The sequence below is a fragment of the Quercus lobata genome, chromosome 4 (assembly GCF_001633185.2).
Source record: "Quercus lobata isolate SW786 chromosome 4, ValleyOak3.0 Primary Assembly, whole genome shotgun sequence".
NCBI lineage: Eukaryota > Viridiplantae > Streptophyta > Magnoliopsida > Fagales > Fagaceae > Quercus > Quercus lobata.
In genome coordinates, this window is record NC_044907.1 from 3,189,802 (window position 1) to 3,207,423 (window position 17,622).

At 32.3% G+C, this 17,622-nt stretch overlaps 2 protein-coding genes across 6 annotated transcripts; one reads left to right on the top strand and one right to left on the bottom strand.

Annotated features, from left to right (window-relative positions):
- Positions 1-485: 485 nt before the first annotated feature.
- LOC115986947 (glutathione S-transferase T3-like) lies at positions 486-2,057 on the bottom strand. The gene is made up of 3 exons (XM_031110381.1): positions 1,945-2,057; positions 1,358-1,743; positions 486-1,287 (listed from the first exon to the last, which is right to left on the bottom strand). The coding sequence occupies exons 2-3, from the start codon at positions 1,700-1,702 to the stop codon at positions 748-750; spliced, it is 885 nt and encodes a 294-aa protein (XP_030966241.1). The 5' UTR covers positions 1,703-1,743; positions 1,945-2,057; the 3' UTR covers positions 486-747.
- A 3,072-nt stretch (positions 2,058-5,129) lies between these two features.
- Positions 5,130-13,092, top strand: LOC115987748 (histidinol-phosphate aminotransferase, chloroplastic-like). 5 transcript variants are annotated; one of them, XM_031111345.1, is made up of 10 exons: positions 5,130-5,270; positions 5,526-5,798; positions 6,746-6,836; positions 7,015-7,169; positions 7,306-7,403; positions 7,605-7,713; positions 8,410-8,567; positions 11,229-11,371; positions 11,494-11,634; positions 12,603-13,092. In XM_031111345.1, the coding sequence occupies exons 3-10, from the start codon at positions 6,795-6,797 to the stop codon at positions 12,732-12,734; spliced, it is 978 nt and encodes a 325-aa protein (XP_030967205.1). In that variant the 5' UTR covers positions 5,130-5,270; positions 5,526-5,798; positions 6,746-6,794; the 3' UTR covers positions 12,735-13,092. The 5 variants fall into 5 exon arrangements, with proteins under 5 accessions (XP_030967205.1, XP_030967203.1, XP_030967204.1 ...); XM_031111343.1 differs by having other exon boundaries at positions 6,746-6,829; XM_031111344.1 differs by lacking the exon at positions 5,130-5,270 and adding an exon at positions 5,286-5,444 and having other exon boundaries at positions 6,746-6,829.
- Positions 13,093-17,622: the final 4,530 nt, after the last annotated feature.

The following is a 17,622-nucleotide window of genomic DNA, read 5'->3' on the forward strand; positions in this document are numbered from 1 at the left end:
TTTTCCTTTTCAAGCAACGTAATATCTGATAGAACACCCATATTGGAGAGAAACCTTTCCTAGAAAGCAGCCACGAGTCTTCAAGAGAGCCCGGATGGAAGATGGAAAAGGTGCTGATTGCGGTTATGAATTTCTTGGCACAACCTTTATGAACAACTTTTTTTTTTTAGATATGTACTATCACAAAAAGTTGTTCACAAAGGTTGTGCCAAGAATCTCAACCTTTATGAAAAACTCCATATGAATATTTCCAGTTTGGGTCGAAATCATAGTGATTCTTCCAGGCACTTGAGAACTTGCACGTCTTTAGTTTGAAGATGACAAAATACAGTGACAATTCTGTTTGTTGCACAATATATAATCTGAACTCTCATCATGTACTAGATTAAATAAATTGGTGCGCTATTTTTTTGAGGTTGCCAAACTGGATATGGAAATCATTCAGTACATTGATCTAAAATGTGACTGGTATGTGACATCAAATATGGAAAATTCATAAGACGTTTTGTATAGGCTAAGATATTACGATTACATAATTGCATAGTAGAAAATACAAAGGAGTGGAGTGAATTAAAGAGAGAAGAACTTTGTTTCAAAAAAAAAAAAGAAGAGAGAACTTTTTCTAGACAAGATACAAATTCAGGCCTAAAATAAACTACTACCAAAGTAAGGTCACAAAATACAAACCAATGCCTAAAATAAGTTATTATCAAAATAAGGTTAGAGGAAGACATCATCTCAACCTAACTATTTACTCAAGGTTCGTCTTGCAAGGATTTCCTTTTGGAGTTCATGATAAAAAAGTTTTTGTGATTCCGACATGGCACTTGTATCAACCATCATAATTCTCTCATCCTCCTTGATTCTTTCAATCCGAAGCCTTTCCTTTTCAATATTAATTCTTTCATTCTCCCTCATCTCTTCCAAGCGAAATTTTTCCGTTTTGATACGAAGAACCTCTTTTTCTTGTGCACACGTTTCTTCAAGAAATTTCATTTTCTTTTTCAGATATTCCGCGACTTCTTTGTCAGAATCTTTTCTCTTTCGGTTGGGCTTTTCAACCTTCCTACCTATTGGTCTCTGGAAATCCATAGTGTCATCAAGCAAGACATCATCTCTCCCGGCTTGATCTTGCTCTATTGAATCCGGAGTTTGAGGCAATTCTTTTCTCAAATTTTCCCTAGGCTTATTGAGTGTCCACTTTGGTAAATTCTTCAACAACAGCCAACAATGTTCGAATTGAAAATTGCACTTGTATATTTCTTTAAACAAGTCCTTGGCATCAATCTAAAAAAACAGAAAAGTATTAAGCAATTGACATTTTCTTCAAACCATTGCAATATAACACAATTGATACCTTCATTTGTTCGGCAGTAGCATTTGGATTCTTTGCTTCAACTTTAGCAAACACCTCACAAAACTTACTCGTCTCCCTATTAATCACTCCCCATCGACTCGTTAGGGAGACAACAGTTCGCGTAGAATCCTTCTTGTGATCGTGGAAGTATTTGGCGATTTTTGTATAAAATGGGGCTTTGTTGTTTTGGTCATTATTACCACCATGATGCACGGCATCGACGCTAGTATTAAGCCACGCCAACACAAGAAGCTTGTCTTCCTCTACGCTGAAATTGCCACCCCGTTTTGATTTCTTAGCAGGAGTGACAATTTCAGCCTCGGATGGAGAATCTTGTACAGACATTTATTATTGGATTTGGATTTGGATTTGTGGGCTACCTAAATCTAATCAAAATCAGCAAAGAGTGAATTTTTCATTAATTACGTATAGAACATATAGACATTGAAAAAAATAATTGGGATGAATTTGAATTAACAATAGAATTGGGGGAAAGTTTCCTACTATTCATGATAATAATGATAGCAATCCATAGTTCAACTGAAACGAAGAAGAAGAAGAAGAAGATGACAGAGATAAGTTTTTACCGTTGAATCGGCGAGAATGGAAGCTGAGATGAGGCAGATAGAATCGGAGAAACCCTAGAAACCTGCTGATATGTGAAGAGTCGACGGTGAGAAAAAATGATTTACCTGTTCCTGTTGTATTTATCTATAAATAAGGGGGATTTTAATTACCTTTTTACCCTTAAGGGCTTAGAGCATTGCGCCCCTATTGTAAATTTATAGGATCATAACCATAAAAGTTTGCGTTATCCGAATTGTAATTGTAAAAATATTTATGCTATGTTTGTTTAAGCAAAAATATTTTATAGAATATTAGTCATTGTCTAAAAAGTATTTTTCATAAAATTATCTCATTTTTATATATTTGATAATTACCTTAAATAAGTTAAAAAATAATCTTCTAATTTCCCTTATTTAACTTGCTGTGAGATAGAATTGTTTTTCAAAAAAAATTTAATGAAAACAATTTCTAAAAATAAATCATACTTTTTTTGTTGATCAAAGATAGTTTTGTTTTACTTTTTTTTTTTTTTAATATTATCAAACACTGGAAGACATGAAAAATTATCTTTGTAGAAGGTTTTCCATCGAAACAAACAGAACATTAAAGTGCTACATTACTATTTTATAAATAAGATGATTATGTAGCAAGATGACATTTTTTAAAAATAATATTTTATGGACAAAATTTAGTTACAAAATTTTTTTTAGAAAAAATTAGCTACAAAATTGATTATAGTATTACCTTACTCAATATCTTTTTATTTGAGATGAATTTTGACAAATCCACCATTAGATTACATATTTTTCTTATAACCTCTATAATTGCAAAATTTCTAGAAAATTAAATATTAATAGTTATTTCATCAATAAATTGTTTAAATTGTAAGTTTTTATAACAAGCTTATAGATCATACAATAAATAATATCCAATTGATCCAAAATTTGACACGTGTATTAGATTTTCAAAATATGTAGTAATGTTTATTTTATTAAAGTTGTAGTCTAATGTTATAACTAATTTTGTAGCTAAATTTTCTCCATATGTGTGTGTGTGTGTGTGGAGAATGAGATGATAGAGGGCACTACTATACTTTCATCTCAAATTCCATCGATCACCACCACTATATATCTTGTTCTTGGCCTCTCCTTTTCTTAGCTTAATACTTCACCTTTCAAGGGGTTTAGTACTTTAGTTAACAAGATAAAGAAACTATCTCACAGATGTCCAAGAAGTCAAAATCATCTGGAACTCCTTACTTCCCCCCATTAACTCTCAATGTTCTCACTTTGTATGAGTTCAAAGCCAAAATAAGTCCTTGAAAGTCCTAGTGGCTGTGGATATATAATAATATTCCATGTTGCATGTGACCATACCAAATCATTTGTATAGAAGGCATATTAATTTTATGATTAATTTTTTCCTCTCTCCTTCTTGGGGTGCCTGCCAAACGCACAACTAGAGGCTAAGGCTATCAGATCATCGTTCCGCTGTTACTGCTAGAAGTTAGTAATAAATTATTGGTTAATTTCCATTTGTTTTGGCATAAAAAGTAAAATATCTCCTTAAAGAAAATGTGTTCAATAGATTTTTTTTTTTTAAGGAAAATAACTTATTTCTTCTTATTTGGTCAAGACTTTTAAATGTTGATTGTACAATGTTTGGTTACATTGTAAAATTTTCATATTAAATCCAGAAAAAATTGCTAAAAACAAAAAAGTGATTATGGGAAGAGGTAGAGATATATAGTGAATGCAGGAAGGAGGAAGGAGAAAGGTAAGATGAGTGTAACATTATAGAGGAGTGGTATGCAAAAGGTAATGAGGTAAATTGAGATTGAGGGAACTGTGAAAGGAGGCGCTGATGTTAAACATAGTGGGAAAAGAGTGAGAAAATGGGGGTGGCAGCATGGAAAACCAAAGGACTTAAAAGAGAGAGTGTTAGAGTGTATGTTATATCAAATATGAACTAGTTATTATGGTGCTCGCATCATCTATATTAGTGTTACATCTAATAACACCAAGAAGAGAGCTAGGGGGCAAGAAGAGGAGAAGCTGTGGAAGAAGGAGATGTTGATGTCAACATGGAGGAGTAGAAGTGGGAAGGTGTGAATCAAAGGAGGCACAAGCTTTGGTTTGTAAATGGTTCATTAATTGTCCCATTTTAAGTTGTTAGAAAAAAAAATGTGAATTTGATTTTTTTTCTAACATCTCTCTTCTTCAACAAAATAATAATAATAATAATAGAAAAAAACATGTATCAAACTCTTAATCAATGAAGCCAAGATGTGAGAATTTTAACTTTTCCCAAACTCCCCCATAATAAATAGAGCACAACATGTGAGACAATTAACTATTTAAATGGGAGGGTAGAGACTAGGTTTAAACTTAGAATCACTTGCTTTGTAACATGATAAATTACCAATTGTTTAAAAAGCTCAAGTTATTAGGAAATGATAAATACAATTATCTTACCATTATTCTAAAATTATTGGAAAATATAATTCATTATAACATTGTATGTCAAAAGTCTTGTAACTCAATTGGTTAGTACTTCTTGATATGTTCATGACTTTTAGGGTTCGAATTTGTTTCTCTCATTGTAACTATTAAATTAATAAATAAATAGATTAATTTCTACCAAAAAAAATCATGATATTGAAGTATTTAATATTCAACTCAAATCAAATTACCTTTGAATTGTGCATGTAATATCCCTTATGAATATAGATTCCATTGTAACTGGGTTCCATTTAAGCTCTTATTGTGTTGAAGTAGACCACAAGGCCAAACCACATAAACTTCCTCATTTTTTTTCTCTTTTCTATATCAATTTATCACAAATTTACAGAATTTTCCATTAAACATGAAATATTATATGTTAACTAACCATTTTTTTTTACTGCACTTAACATTAAAAACAAAAACATTATTTTAAAATTCTTTATAAGTTGGGGATTCGATTTGAAACTAATGAAAAAAAAAAACTATAAAGTTTAATTTATAATAACTTAATTTTTTATAAACATATGGTTTAATTTAAAATATATAAATTATATATAGAGATTCAAAAGTAATTAAAAAAAGAACCGTTGGGCCTTATGGTCTCAATAGTCCTAAACCCCAATAAAGCCCATAGGCCTAGCCTAGCGAGAACCGCCTATTGACTCAGCCACAAAACAAACGTCATTCACGGCACACTTTAACATTGTTCTGGGTCTCTGTCTCTGTCTCACAGACACACAGTCTCAGCCTAGTACTTCTCATCAAAACGAAGAGGAACAAGCTGTGCGTGCATTGCAAGTCAAGCCAAGCCAACATTCCTCCCTCTCTGTCACCGACTCACCGTAACTCACTCTCACTGACTTGGGTTCATTCTCCAATTGGGTTGGGTTGTATGATGTTTCTGTTACATATTGTTTTTTGGTTTGATAATTGATAAGCTTTGTAGAGACTAAAAATTGCTCTGCTCTCTCTGTCTCACACTCACTTCCTCTCTGCTCAAAACAAACCATTTCTCTGTTTGCCAATACTAAAACACATTCTTTATTTATTTGATTTTTTTTTTCAATCTTTGTTTTGTGTGTTTTCCAAATATGCAGATATTCATGGGTGTCATTGATATCTACAACGCCTCCTCTCTATGCTTGACCAAACCCAACACTGGTTTTCAAAATTTTGTGGTGCCTCAATCTCAATCGCACAGACCCAGTTGCTTGATTCAAGGAAACGGCAGGAGGGTCGTTGCTATGGCTTCCACTGTTCCTTCTTCGATAGAACATGTCAATGAGGTTCAACAGAGCTTGACTGGTGACTCCTTTATTCGACCCCATTTGAGGAAATTGTCTCCTTATCAACCCATTTTGCCTTTTGAGGTATTTTTCTCAGTAACCCTTTAATGCTTTTTTGGTCTGCTTTTGCTCATTTAGTTGATTTTTTATGACAAAGATTAAGTCTTTTGAGATTGTGGATGATTTTTGGCTGTGGCAGTGGTTTGTTATGTATTTTTATATGCACAATCTTATTTAGGAGAGTAATAACAAAACAAAATCAAGTTTTTTATTTTTTATTTTAAATCAATTGTTACAAGAAGTTGGGGATTAAGACTACAAGGCTCTTGGCAAGCAGGGGGATTGATGTTTGAGGATTTCGATCTTCTTCTGCCTATACTATGCTAATGGTGTAACTAAAGTGGGCCAAGTAACAAACTTATAAAAGTGATGTTAGGGACTACCTCTAAAGCCAAAAGAAACCAATTTAAGGGTCATCTACCTTGTGTCACACAACATAAAGATTATGCTAACTAAGGTGCTTTTCTTAAACACAATGATTAGTGATGGTTGACCATCATAAGGCATTACTGGATACTCCAACCTCATCAGGTATTCTCACTCACCTAGTTTCAGCAAATAATGAAATTTGAATGTGGCAGTCCACCTTATTAAAAAATGCCCTTGCACTATGACCCAATATGGCTATATATTTGTTCAAAATCACTACCGGCTTGAAATATTATCATGATTGTTGATTTCTTAATTGAAAAGGGTTTAGCACAAGAGGTACACTACATTTTCTTTAAGAAAAATGGCAGCTACATAATCAATTTAATAGACAAGTGGTGTTTGTATACTTATCAAAAAGCTAAAAACAAGGAAATAAAATTTCATAGAGTATGATTGGGTTGATTTTTTAAGTTAAATGAGATGTTTTTCACTTTTAGTTTTATATGGTTACGGCCCCCAGTTACAATGTCACTTGAGTGGAAATCCATGTTCATTCATAATCTGATATCCAGATTAATGGATGGTGTTTTTTGGTACAGGTTTTATCAGCCCGTCTTGGAAGGAAGCCTGAAGATATCATCAAATTAGATGCGAATGAAAACCCTTATGGTCCTCCACCAGAGGCAAGTTGTATGTGACCTATACTTTTGTTTCGTGACTTTGGTTTTGTTGAAGATCCTAAAGAAATATTTATTCAGTTTTTACAAGATTTGAAGACAAAGAAGAGTCTGTCACTGTCTTTATTGCAGGCACTATACTGAGTGTCAATACCCTTTTCCTTCTAAGTAGAAATTCAGATTGTTTGTAGGTTTTGGAGGCTTTGGGCTCAATGAAGTTCCCATATGTCTATCCAGACCCTGAAAGCCGTCGCTTGCGTGCTGCCCTTGCAGAGGATTCAGGACTTGAATCTGATTATATTCTTGCGGGATGTGGTGCAGATGAGCTCATTGATTTAATTATGCGGTTAGAAATTGAAATTTTGTATTTATATAATTTTCCAAAGTATAATGCCCTTAAGTATCTAATTATCTGCCTAAATTCAATAGTCAACAGTTCCTAATCTTGTGTGGATTTTGTTGTTGATGAATATATGCTGCAGTTGTGTGCTCGAACCTGGTGATAAGATTGTGGACTGCCCTCCGACCTTTACAATGTATGAGTTTGATGCTGCAGTTAATGGGGCACTTGTTATAAAAGGTAAAGATAAGATATCTACTTTCTTTTAGTCTCTTTCACCATGTTGGATTTTCTAATGTTTTATTTGTTTCATTGATAAAAATTCTTTATATTTGGTCCCTAAACATCCTTCATTTCTCTGCTTGCTTTTCTTTTAATTTGACTGTTGCATCATATGTGCATAACGTGCATAACCTTCTGCAATTTCATGTTTTTCTGCAGTTCCCAGAAAGGCAGACTTTAGCTTGAATGTTGAACAAATAACAGATGTTATTGAACAAGAAAAACCCAAATGCATATTTTTAACATCTCCTAACAATCCAGATGGGAGGTAATTCTCAATTGTTTCTTTTCTTCTTGTATATTTGACATGATTAGTTTACTTGATTGACTTGAGGTCTCCAGCATGTCCTTAACTTACTGCCCAGTAACAAACATTCTAGCACATTTGAGAGAAGGATAAACTCTGGAAGGGCACATTTATTAAAAGTTGAAGTATCTGCACAAAGCTTTCTTCTATTGTAGACTTACAAAACTAGTTAGTCTGAATTTAGGCTTTGATCCATTTAAGAGATGTTCATAGTATGGTTTGGGAGATTCAATCTATTCCTTTAACATGTGTGTTAATATTGGTGCATGATGCAGATATGTCCATTTTTAGACAGAATAAAGGATTTTTTATATCTCTCAAGGGTTATTAACTGAATATGCTCAAATTGTGTTGGTGCTAGACTAGAATTTAAGGTGCGTTCTATTAATTACCTGTAGAATGAAATGCTAAGGAGATCTGATTGTAGAATACATAAGGGCCTGGATGAGGAGAAAGAATGTTAATAGAGGTGTCCTCTGCTTGTGCGATCTGACTTTCAGGCTTTGAACTCTCTTTAGTTTAGTGTGGTTATGCTGTTCTGTTGTAATGAGTCTGTAGACTATATTTAAAAATAAAATGTTTGAACTTTATGCATAATTTCTAGTCATGTAATTTTGTCGTGACATATTATGTTTCCATGCTACTTACTATATGCAGTGTAATTGATGATGAAGATCTCTTGAGAATCCTTAAGCTTCCCATATTAGTGGTGCTAGATGAAGCATACATTGAGTTTTCAGGGATAGAATCAAAGATGAAATGGGTGAAGAAACATGAGAATCTAATTGTTCTTCGGACATTTAGCAAAAGAGCTGGTATATATATATATATATATTTGTAATGCCTTTTCTTTAGAGTCACTTATTTTGGAACTTGCTTGTCACCCCAAATTATTCTGTTGTGGTAGCATCAATCTTGTTATTGAATTGCTAATACAAGATTTATTACCATCTGCAGTGTGAGTTATTAGACTTTCTTAAATTGATTTGAATTATCTGTTATATGTTGTAGGTTTCAAAGACCCCATACACACAAAAAGGAGGGTTGGTGGCGGAATAGAAAGATTACAACAGTAGGTTGGGGGAGAATGAGAGGAGAAACTCAAAGTTCCCCAATAGAAATGAAATAAAATTAGGAAGTCCCTAAAATTGTATCAAATTCATTGACATGCTAGAGATCTTGTTTTGCGGTTTCTTAGCATTAAGATCGAAACTTGTGTTCCTGCAGCGAGGGCTTTTTACCTTTTCTTTGTTAGGGTAAATTGCAAATTACATTTTAAATTTTAGAAGTGTTTGGATTTTACATCCTGAAATTTAGAATTTGGATTTTACCTCCTGAAGTTTGGGGGTGTTTGGATTTTAGACCCTGATATTTCTAAATTTGGATTTTATTTCCTAAATTTTACGGTTTGGATTTTACCCCCTAAAGTTTGGGGGTGTTTGGATTTTATACCTCGAAATTTGAATTTGGGGTATAAAATTTAAACACACCCAAATTTTAGGGGGTAAAATCCAAACACTCCCAAACTTCACGGAATAAAATCCAAATTCTGAAACTTCAAGTTGTAAAATCCAAACACCTCCAAACTTTAGGGGTGTAATTTGCAATTTACCCTCTTTGTTATTAATAAGTTGTGCTTGGAATCTAAGAACCCAAAGCAAAACCTAGAATGAAGGATATTTTATTTCTTAGAGAACGTACCTGTTATTCTACCAGATGCTTGCAATGGTGAGCTAATCACCATGGAAGAGTACATTTGCATACTTAAAAACATACAGTTTTAGACTATGATCGTGAATACTGTTGTACCATTTGCCTATTTAACTAAAAAGGGTCATACATAGTGCACAAGACTCCTGCTTCTTTGGGGTTTGGGAGAGGTGGTTAGGAGGAAGCTTGCCCCCAATTTGCCTACGTACTGGTTTTGTTTAATCAAAGTATATATATATATATATATATATATATTTGTTTTGTAAATGCCCAAAGCCACCAAAACTAGCTGTAATGACTACATGGTGCAGACACCAAAATTGACCTATTAAAGATATTTAATTTTGTTGGACTTGGTTGATTGTGATTGATGTTGATTCACATAGATTGATGCTATAAAAGAGATTGGATTGCTATTTTAGTTTTATTTTTCTGTTTTCATCACTGAGTGTTTATTCTAAGCAAATCCTATTTGCTGATTCCTAAGTTTTTACTTTCTTTTTTTGTTATGTTAGTTTTCCCCAATCTCCCTACCCTTTTTTCTTCCCTTTTTATTTCCCGAACACATGTTCCCAACTTCATTGTCCTGTTTTGGTATTAGAATAATCCTTGATCTAGTTTTCTAACAAAACCATGGAAGCTGTCACAACTGCCACCCTCCCCAAAAAAGCTAGTCCTTAACAAGAATCCAATAATCACATAATCCGAGACACCCACCATCCAACCATCGTGAACACGTGATCCAAGATCACCCCTCCATCACCACCTATAGCCAAGCTCAAAATCAGTTGATTGACCCACCCCCAAAGAGCTCAAATTCCCTAAAACTTATGCATCAACTTTGATTCATCTCATACGAAATCCTACCAACCACCATCACTGATGTTACCTTCTGCCAAAATCCCTCCTAAAAATGAAACCCTCCCATCACAACAAAGACCAAGCCACTTGTGACAACCATCAAGAGCCTCAATACAAACCCCTGCTTCCCAAGCATTGCCTATATCCTTGCAAATGTAACAAGCCCAATCAAAGCACAATCAAATGCAAGTATCCTGTCTTTGCTGTTGGGTCCCCTAGCACTTCCCACAGTCTGTTGCAAGCTCCATGTCAACTGGCAAATCCATCGGCCTTGATTGTGCTGCTGATATCAACCACAATCCATAGATTACAGCCTCCATTTTACCCAGTCTAGTACTACTGCCTGATCAATTAGTTCCGAGCCACCTATGGCTTTAAACATCGCTCATGAGCCCTCCATGCATTGGCGATTAAACTTTCCGGGTCCCAATGTGCTGCCACTGTCACTTCTGGTATCTATAATTTGGTCTCTTTATATAATGGAAAAGGAAAGGGTGTTTAAAAAAAAAAAAATTCCCTTTTCAATATTGTGAGTGTTATCTGCAAGAATGTCTGTTTCAAATCTTTTACCTTGCTACTATGGCCCTAGATGTCTAGATGTCCTAAACTCATTTAACTATTGACTAATGGGCACCTTGTAATGTACCATAATTATGAAGTAGGTTTTGTCCTTGAAATATTAATTCCTATGCTTTTTAGTTGATAATCAATTTAACTCCCTGTATTTACTGGTTTGGGTTCAATATGGGAGCTTACATTTTACAAATGTTTATTATACCATTGTGGTTCTTCATATTTATTTTATTTCTAATTTAATTTTTTATATTTACTTTGAAAATGTTTTACCTTCTCTTCTTGATGTGAAATGTTCAGAATCTTAAATTGCAAATGACCAACTGGTGCAGGTTTAGCTGGACTTCGTGTGGGATATGGAGCATTTCCTTTGAGTATCATTGAGTATCTTTGGAGAGCAAAGCAACCTTATAATGTTTCAGTTGCTGCTGAAATTTCTGCTTGTGCAGCTTTGCAGAATCCCACATATCTTGAGGTTAATTCTTGTCCTATTGGGATTGTCCATATTTATACTAATAATTTATGTTTAGGCTTGATAAAATCAGTATTACTTCCATTCAATGCCATATCTGATATGAATCAACAATCTCTTAACAGAAAGTGAAAGATACGTTGGTACAAGAAAGGGATAGGCTATATAATCTTCTTAAGGAATTGCCATTTCTCAATCCATATCCAAGCTATTCTAACTTCATTCTTTGTGAGGTTGCATCTGGAATGGATGCTAAGGTGCTGAAGGTATGCAGTTTTCTCACTTACAAAATGAATTTACACTGCTAGATGACGATGTGTTTGTGTGTATAGTCTTTCTTCTCAATAGTTTTGCATACGATTGTTTGGTTTAGTTGTCAAGATAATGCTCTCTCTCTCTCTCTCTCTCTCTCTCTCTCTCTCTAGGTTGCAATTAATTTAGGATGAAGTCACTTTAAGTGCCTGATGTTGCTATTTAGGTTGCAAATTAATTTAGGATGAAGTGCTCTAATCAGAATTATGAGTTGACTTCATAGGAGCTGGGTAGGAAAATGGACTGAAATGTTGATTATGGACTTGTTCCTGAAAAGCTGTCAACAACATTTGCCCTTTTGGTAATGTTGTTCTAGTAACGTTGTTTGTATTTTTTGGAAATATGTGTGGGTGAAAAAGTGTGTGGAAATACATGTAGTGTTGTTTAAAAACTGAAAACATGTGTTTAAACACATGTACCAAACGGGCCCTTATTGTTTTATCATTCTCATTGTTTTATTATTCTCCCAATAAAATGTTTCTAGAAATAGTTCCTAAACCAATGCCCTTAGGGCATTAGTTAACATTTCCCAAGATGTTATTGGGTTTGAGTTAAGATGGTTGGGACTTGGAGTAGGAACATTGATTTAAAGTTTTAAACATGGCTAATAAATTAAATAAGTTTTGACCAATATTTTTTTGGTGTATATATATATTTATACACATTACCCGTACTACTGAAAATGGTATACCAGTATGTTTCAGTACCAAAATATTCTGTTCCAGTGACTAAACTGAAATGGCTTCCAAAACGGAATTCATAAAGCATTGAACCAGCTATTCAGTCTTCTTTATTTGTTCTTGTTCTTTCCTTTAAAGCTTTTCTACAGGTTACTTACTGCTCATTTTGCTTTCAAACTGTTACACTGTCACTAAAAAAAAAAAGAAAAGGGAATTATGTTGATAACCTTATTTTGGTACAGGAGGACCTTGCAAAAATGGGAGTAATGATCCGCCACTACAACAACAAAGAATTGAGGGGTTATGTTCGTGTATCTGTTGGTAAGCCTGAACACACAGATGTCTTGATGGATTGCCTTAGACGCCTGTCTTGATTCTTTGCCTGTGCAGGGGCATCATTTTAGGGAGCAGAATTTGATTTGAGAGGTCAAAATTGAAATTGTATTTTTATTCTGCTTTGAACTGTATTATAAAATCGCAATATTTAGTTTGTGGTTGTGGAGCACGAGTGATATTTTGGTCAGTTTGATACCTTTTGTTGTGGAAAATGGGTTATAAATTTTTGCTCTTCTCTAGATTGTACTCTAGTTATGGTTAAACTTTCTTTGATAGAGAACGAGAGAGATGCTCAATTCTTTATAGATTTGTAGGCCATAGTGCTTGCTTAACCTTGCTGTGCAATTGGGTGGTATGTAAACGTTTTATAAAACATTGCTAGCATGAGCTGTTATATTGTGATACCCTGTTTACCATGTGATCTTGAATTTGGAAAGCATGTGAATTTAAATCTTGTCCTACAGCAGGTGTGTATACCAAGTTAATAAGGATTGTGGGAATTCGTCATTACAGTGCATATAGATCAAAGCTCAAATATACAGTGTGAAATCAAAATGCAATACCAATTGTTCTTCAACTTCAACCAAGATGGTCAATATTGAGTGATGAAAATTTTCAAACATTTATGAAATATCGCAGCATTTTCGTTTTGATATAGAAATTTTGTTTTTTAAGTTGAGGCAGTTTTCTTTTCATATGTGGTTGAGATGTCTTCTGCTTCACTCCACCATAGAATGTTGAAGTTGTTCATTGAATTTGGCTGGTGCAAAATTGCACGGTTTTAGTTTAAAATCTTTAAGGTTGAGATGTCAATGTTTACTTCTTTATGATTTTTTTTTTCTAATTAAAATTTTGAACTTTTTTGAATCATTTTTTAAGGTTCCTTCTCAGGTGATTTTTTCAAATTAAAAAAAAAAAATTCACTAATAATAATCTTTTCTTTGCTTTACGTGTTGGAAAGAAGATAATGGAAATGGGAAACACTTTCAGGTGGACCAAACCAAAATTCACTTTTTTGTTTGTCCCATTTGGTTGCATGTATAGGAGATGAGAAAGAAGATAATGGAAATGGGGTAAACACTTTCAAGTGGACCAAACCAAAATTCACTTTTTTGTTTGTCCCATTTGGTTGCATGGATAGGAAATGAGAAAGAAAGGGAAAATAAAACATTTATCTTTGGAAATAAGAAGGAAAAGAAAAAAAAAGGGGGGTGGGGGGGAAGAATTCCTCCATTTGGTTCAAAAAGGAAGGGAAATGGGGGAAAGTTGTTTTACTTTTATGTCCTGATCAAGTAGAGTGAGGGATAGAAATTTGTGGGCAAAAATATAAATTCAATAACCATGAAAAGTTAAATAACATAATCTGAGTGGGGATTTATGGCTAATTTTTCGGTCAATTCTATTTTACTATTTTATTCTTCCTTTCATCTAAACTAATCATAAGATTTTCATCCATTTTCACTTTAAATTGGTCGGAAAATAAATGTGGGCCCAATTGAATTTTGCTCCTTTTACTTTTTTTTTTTTACTATCCCGGTAACTTAAACAACATACACCTAACTATTTTCTAAATTCTACCCACAAGGCACTCACTAGATTAGCCACTAGATTAGCCTCCTAGTGACATGAAGGAGAAGAGACTCTTAAGTTATGCATTATTAACTTTGATTTATTGCAATGATTCTGATGTTATTGTAGTGATTCTTTTTGTCGCAATAATAACTTAAAAGTGATAAATTATTACACTAATAATAATTAGTTGTAATAACTTATAATTTTCAGTTTAATTGAAGCTTTAATACTAAATTGCTAAGAAATTTTTTTGCAATAACTTAAATTGAAAAAAATCATTGTAATAACTTGATACCAATTATTTGCAATCTATGACGATAGAAATTTCAAAGTGATAGCTTATTGCAACAAATATATCATTGCAATAACTAAATATCAATTATTTAACTATCTATTGTAATGACAAACATAAATTTGCAACGAATATATTATTACAATAATCTAATACCAATTATATTATAATATATTGTAATGAAAAATATGAAACAATTATCTATTACAATGAATATAATGTTGCAATAACTTTACCCAAATTATTTTTGTCAAAAATTTTGCAATCTATTGCAATAAAATTTGTAAAATAACAGTCTATTGCTACATGATATTCAATGTAGTAAATTGTTTATTGCAAAAGCAAATATATTATTACATCAAAATTGCCATTAAAATATTTAAAGTTTATTGCAACAAAATATTTTTAGCACAAACTTATTACCTTAAATTTTATTGCAACACTTTGCATAAACTATTGCAATAATTCTAATGTTATTGCAACGATTATTTTTGTTGTAATAAACATTTTTTATTGTAATGTGTCAAATTAAATGCATCATTAAGAGATGTTATCTTTTGCATAAATTAAGAGATGGCGATATTTTACTATCTATTGCAAAAGATTCTTGTTCAAGAATTGCTATATTTTCTTCTTCTCTACCATGGCTGATCGAGAGGTCCGATACCCATCAACTTCTCGTTCCGACGAATTGATTAGTAGAATTTCTAGCAGTGCTAGTTCCACTGTTTACAAGGCCAAGTATTTGAACACTAAGGTGGCATTCAAAATAATTCATCTTGAAAAACCGAGTTCAAATTTTGAGAGTGTTTTATGTGCTGCAAGGAGGATCTCACACAAAAACATCCTTACTGCCAAATGTTTCTTTAAATCTAATGATTGTATTTGGGTGTAATTGCCATTCATGTATTCTTTAAGATCGATAAAATACTATTTGCCTCATGGGTTAAACGAGCAACAGATTGCCATTATTTTGAAACCAACTCTAAAAGTCGTTGCAATAATAACTTAAAAGTAATAAATTATTACACTAATAATAATTAGTTGTAATAACTTATAATTTTCAGTTTAATTGAAGCTTTAATACTAAATTGCTAAGAAATTTTTTTGCAATAACTTAAATTGAAAAAAAATCATTGTAATAACTCGATACCAATTGTTTGCAATATATGACAATAGAAATTTCAAAGTGACAGCTTATTGTAACAAATATATCATTGCAATAACTAAATATCAATTATTTTACTATCCATTGCAATGACAAACATAAATTTGCAACGAATATATTATTACAATAATCTAATACCAATTATATTATAATATATTGTAATGAAAAATATGAAACAATTATCTATTACAATGAAGATAACGTTGCAATAACTTGACCCAAATTATTTTTGTCAATTATTTGCAATCTATTGCAATAAAATTTGTAAAATAATAGTCTATTGCTAAATGATATTCAATGTAGTAAATTGTTTATTGCAAAAGTAAATATATTATTACATCAAAATTGCCATTAAAATATTTAAAGTTTACTGCAACAAAATTTTTTTGGCACAAACTTATTCCTTCAAATTTTATTGCAACACTTTGCATAAACTATTGCAATAATTTTAATGTTATTGCAACGATTATTTTTGTTGTAATAAACATTTTTTATTGTAATGTATCAAATTAAATGCATCATTAAGAGATGTTATCTCTTGCATAAATTAAGAGATGACGATATTTTACTATCTATTGCAAAAGATTCTTGTTCAAGAACTGCTATATTTTCTTCTTCTCTACCATGGCTGATTGAGAGGTTTGATACCCATCAACTTCAAGAACTGCTATATTTTCTTCTTCTCTACAATGGCTGATCGAGAGGTCCGATACCCATCAACTTCTCATTCCTATGAATTGATTAGTAGAATTTCTAGCAGTGCTAGTTCCACAGTTTACAAGGCCAACTATTTGAACAATAAGGTGGCAATCAAAATAATTCATCTTGAAAAACCGAGTTCAAATTTCGAGAGTGTTTTACGTGCTGTAAGGAGGATCTCACACAAAAACATCCTTACTACCAAATGTTTCTTTAGATCTAATGATTGTATTTGGGTGGTATTGTCATTCATGTATTCTTTTAGATCGATAAAATATCATTTGCCTCATGGGTTAAACGAGCGGCAAATTGCCATTATTTTGAAACCAACTCTAAAAGTCGTTGCAATAATAATTTATAAGTGATAAATTATTACACTAATAATAATTAGTTGCAACAACTTGTAATTTTCAGTTTAATTGAAGCTTTAATACTAACTAGCTGAGTTCCTACACGATATGCGATGCAACTCATTATTAGTTTTCTCCAATATTTCAATAAGATTTAGTTTAATTGGTTGGCATCTCAATTTCTAATAGAGACATTCAGATTCAGATCCCTCACTCTCAACTATTGATGTATAAAAAAAAAAAAAAAAAATTCAATAACTTTCCTTGTAAAAAAAAGGTAATCTTTAGTTTTTTTTATAAACAAAATAGAAAGACACTAAGAATAGTGTAGTGATTTGATCATAATATATATATGTGTTTTTAAATTTAAAATTGCATGATATATTGGGTCATATAAATTGGCATGTTTCATGCCTACAAAAAATGCAAATATCCTTCAATTATGTTTTTTACATTCTAGATTTTGTGTTAGTAAAGTTATTTATTTTTTTCCCTTTTCTTGGACATTTTTTCAATAGTTGCAAAGACAACTAAAATTTTAGTAAGAATACCATATTTCAAATCAATTGTTCCTCACATAAAAAAAAAAAAAAAAAAATCAATGTTATCTTTCTAATTACAATGAATAAATACTACAATGTCAGTTACATACACACACACACACACACACACACACACACATATATATATATATATGTGTGTGTGTGTGTGTGTGTATATATATATCACATGTTACTGAAAGGAATCAGGAAATTTAAAGGGTTAAGATTAACTTTTAGTGAATTCACAAATATTTAATTTTTTTTAAATTTTTGTGTCAATTTTTGTCAAAGCACTTTCTCCAA

Excerpts from the sequence above, each read along its gene's own strand:
- LOC115986947 (XM_031110381.1), bottom strand. The coding sequence starts at position 1,702 with ATGTCTGTACAAGATTCTCCATCCGAGGCTGAAATTGTCACTCCTGCT. Across the intron at positions 1,288-1,357 it reads CTACTGCCGAACAAATGAAG|ATTGATGCCAAGGACTTGTT; the intron begins GTATCAATTGTG and ends CTGTTTTTTTAG.
- LOC115987748 (XM_031111342.1), top strand. The coding sequence starts at position 5,520 with ATGCAGATATTCATGGGTGTCATTGATATCTACAACGCCTCCTCTCTA. Across the intron at positions 5,799-6,745 it reads AACCCATTTTGCCTTTTGAG|GTTTTATCAGCCCGTCTTGG; the intron begins GTATTTTTCTCA and ends TTTTTGGTACAG. Across the intron at positions 11,372-11,493 it reads AGAATCCCACATATCTTGAG|AAAGTGAAAGATACGTTGGT; the intron begins GTTAATTCTTGT and ends ATCTCTTAACAG.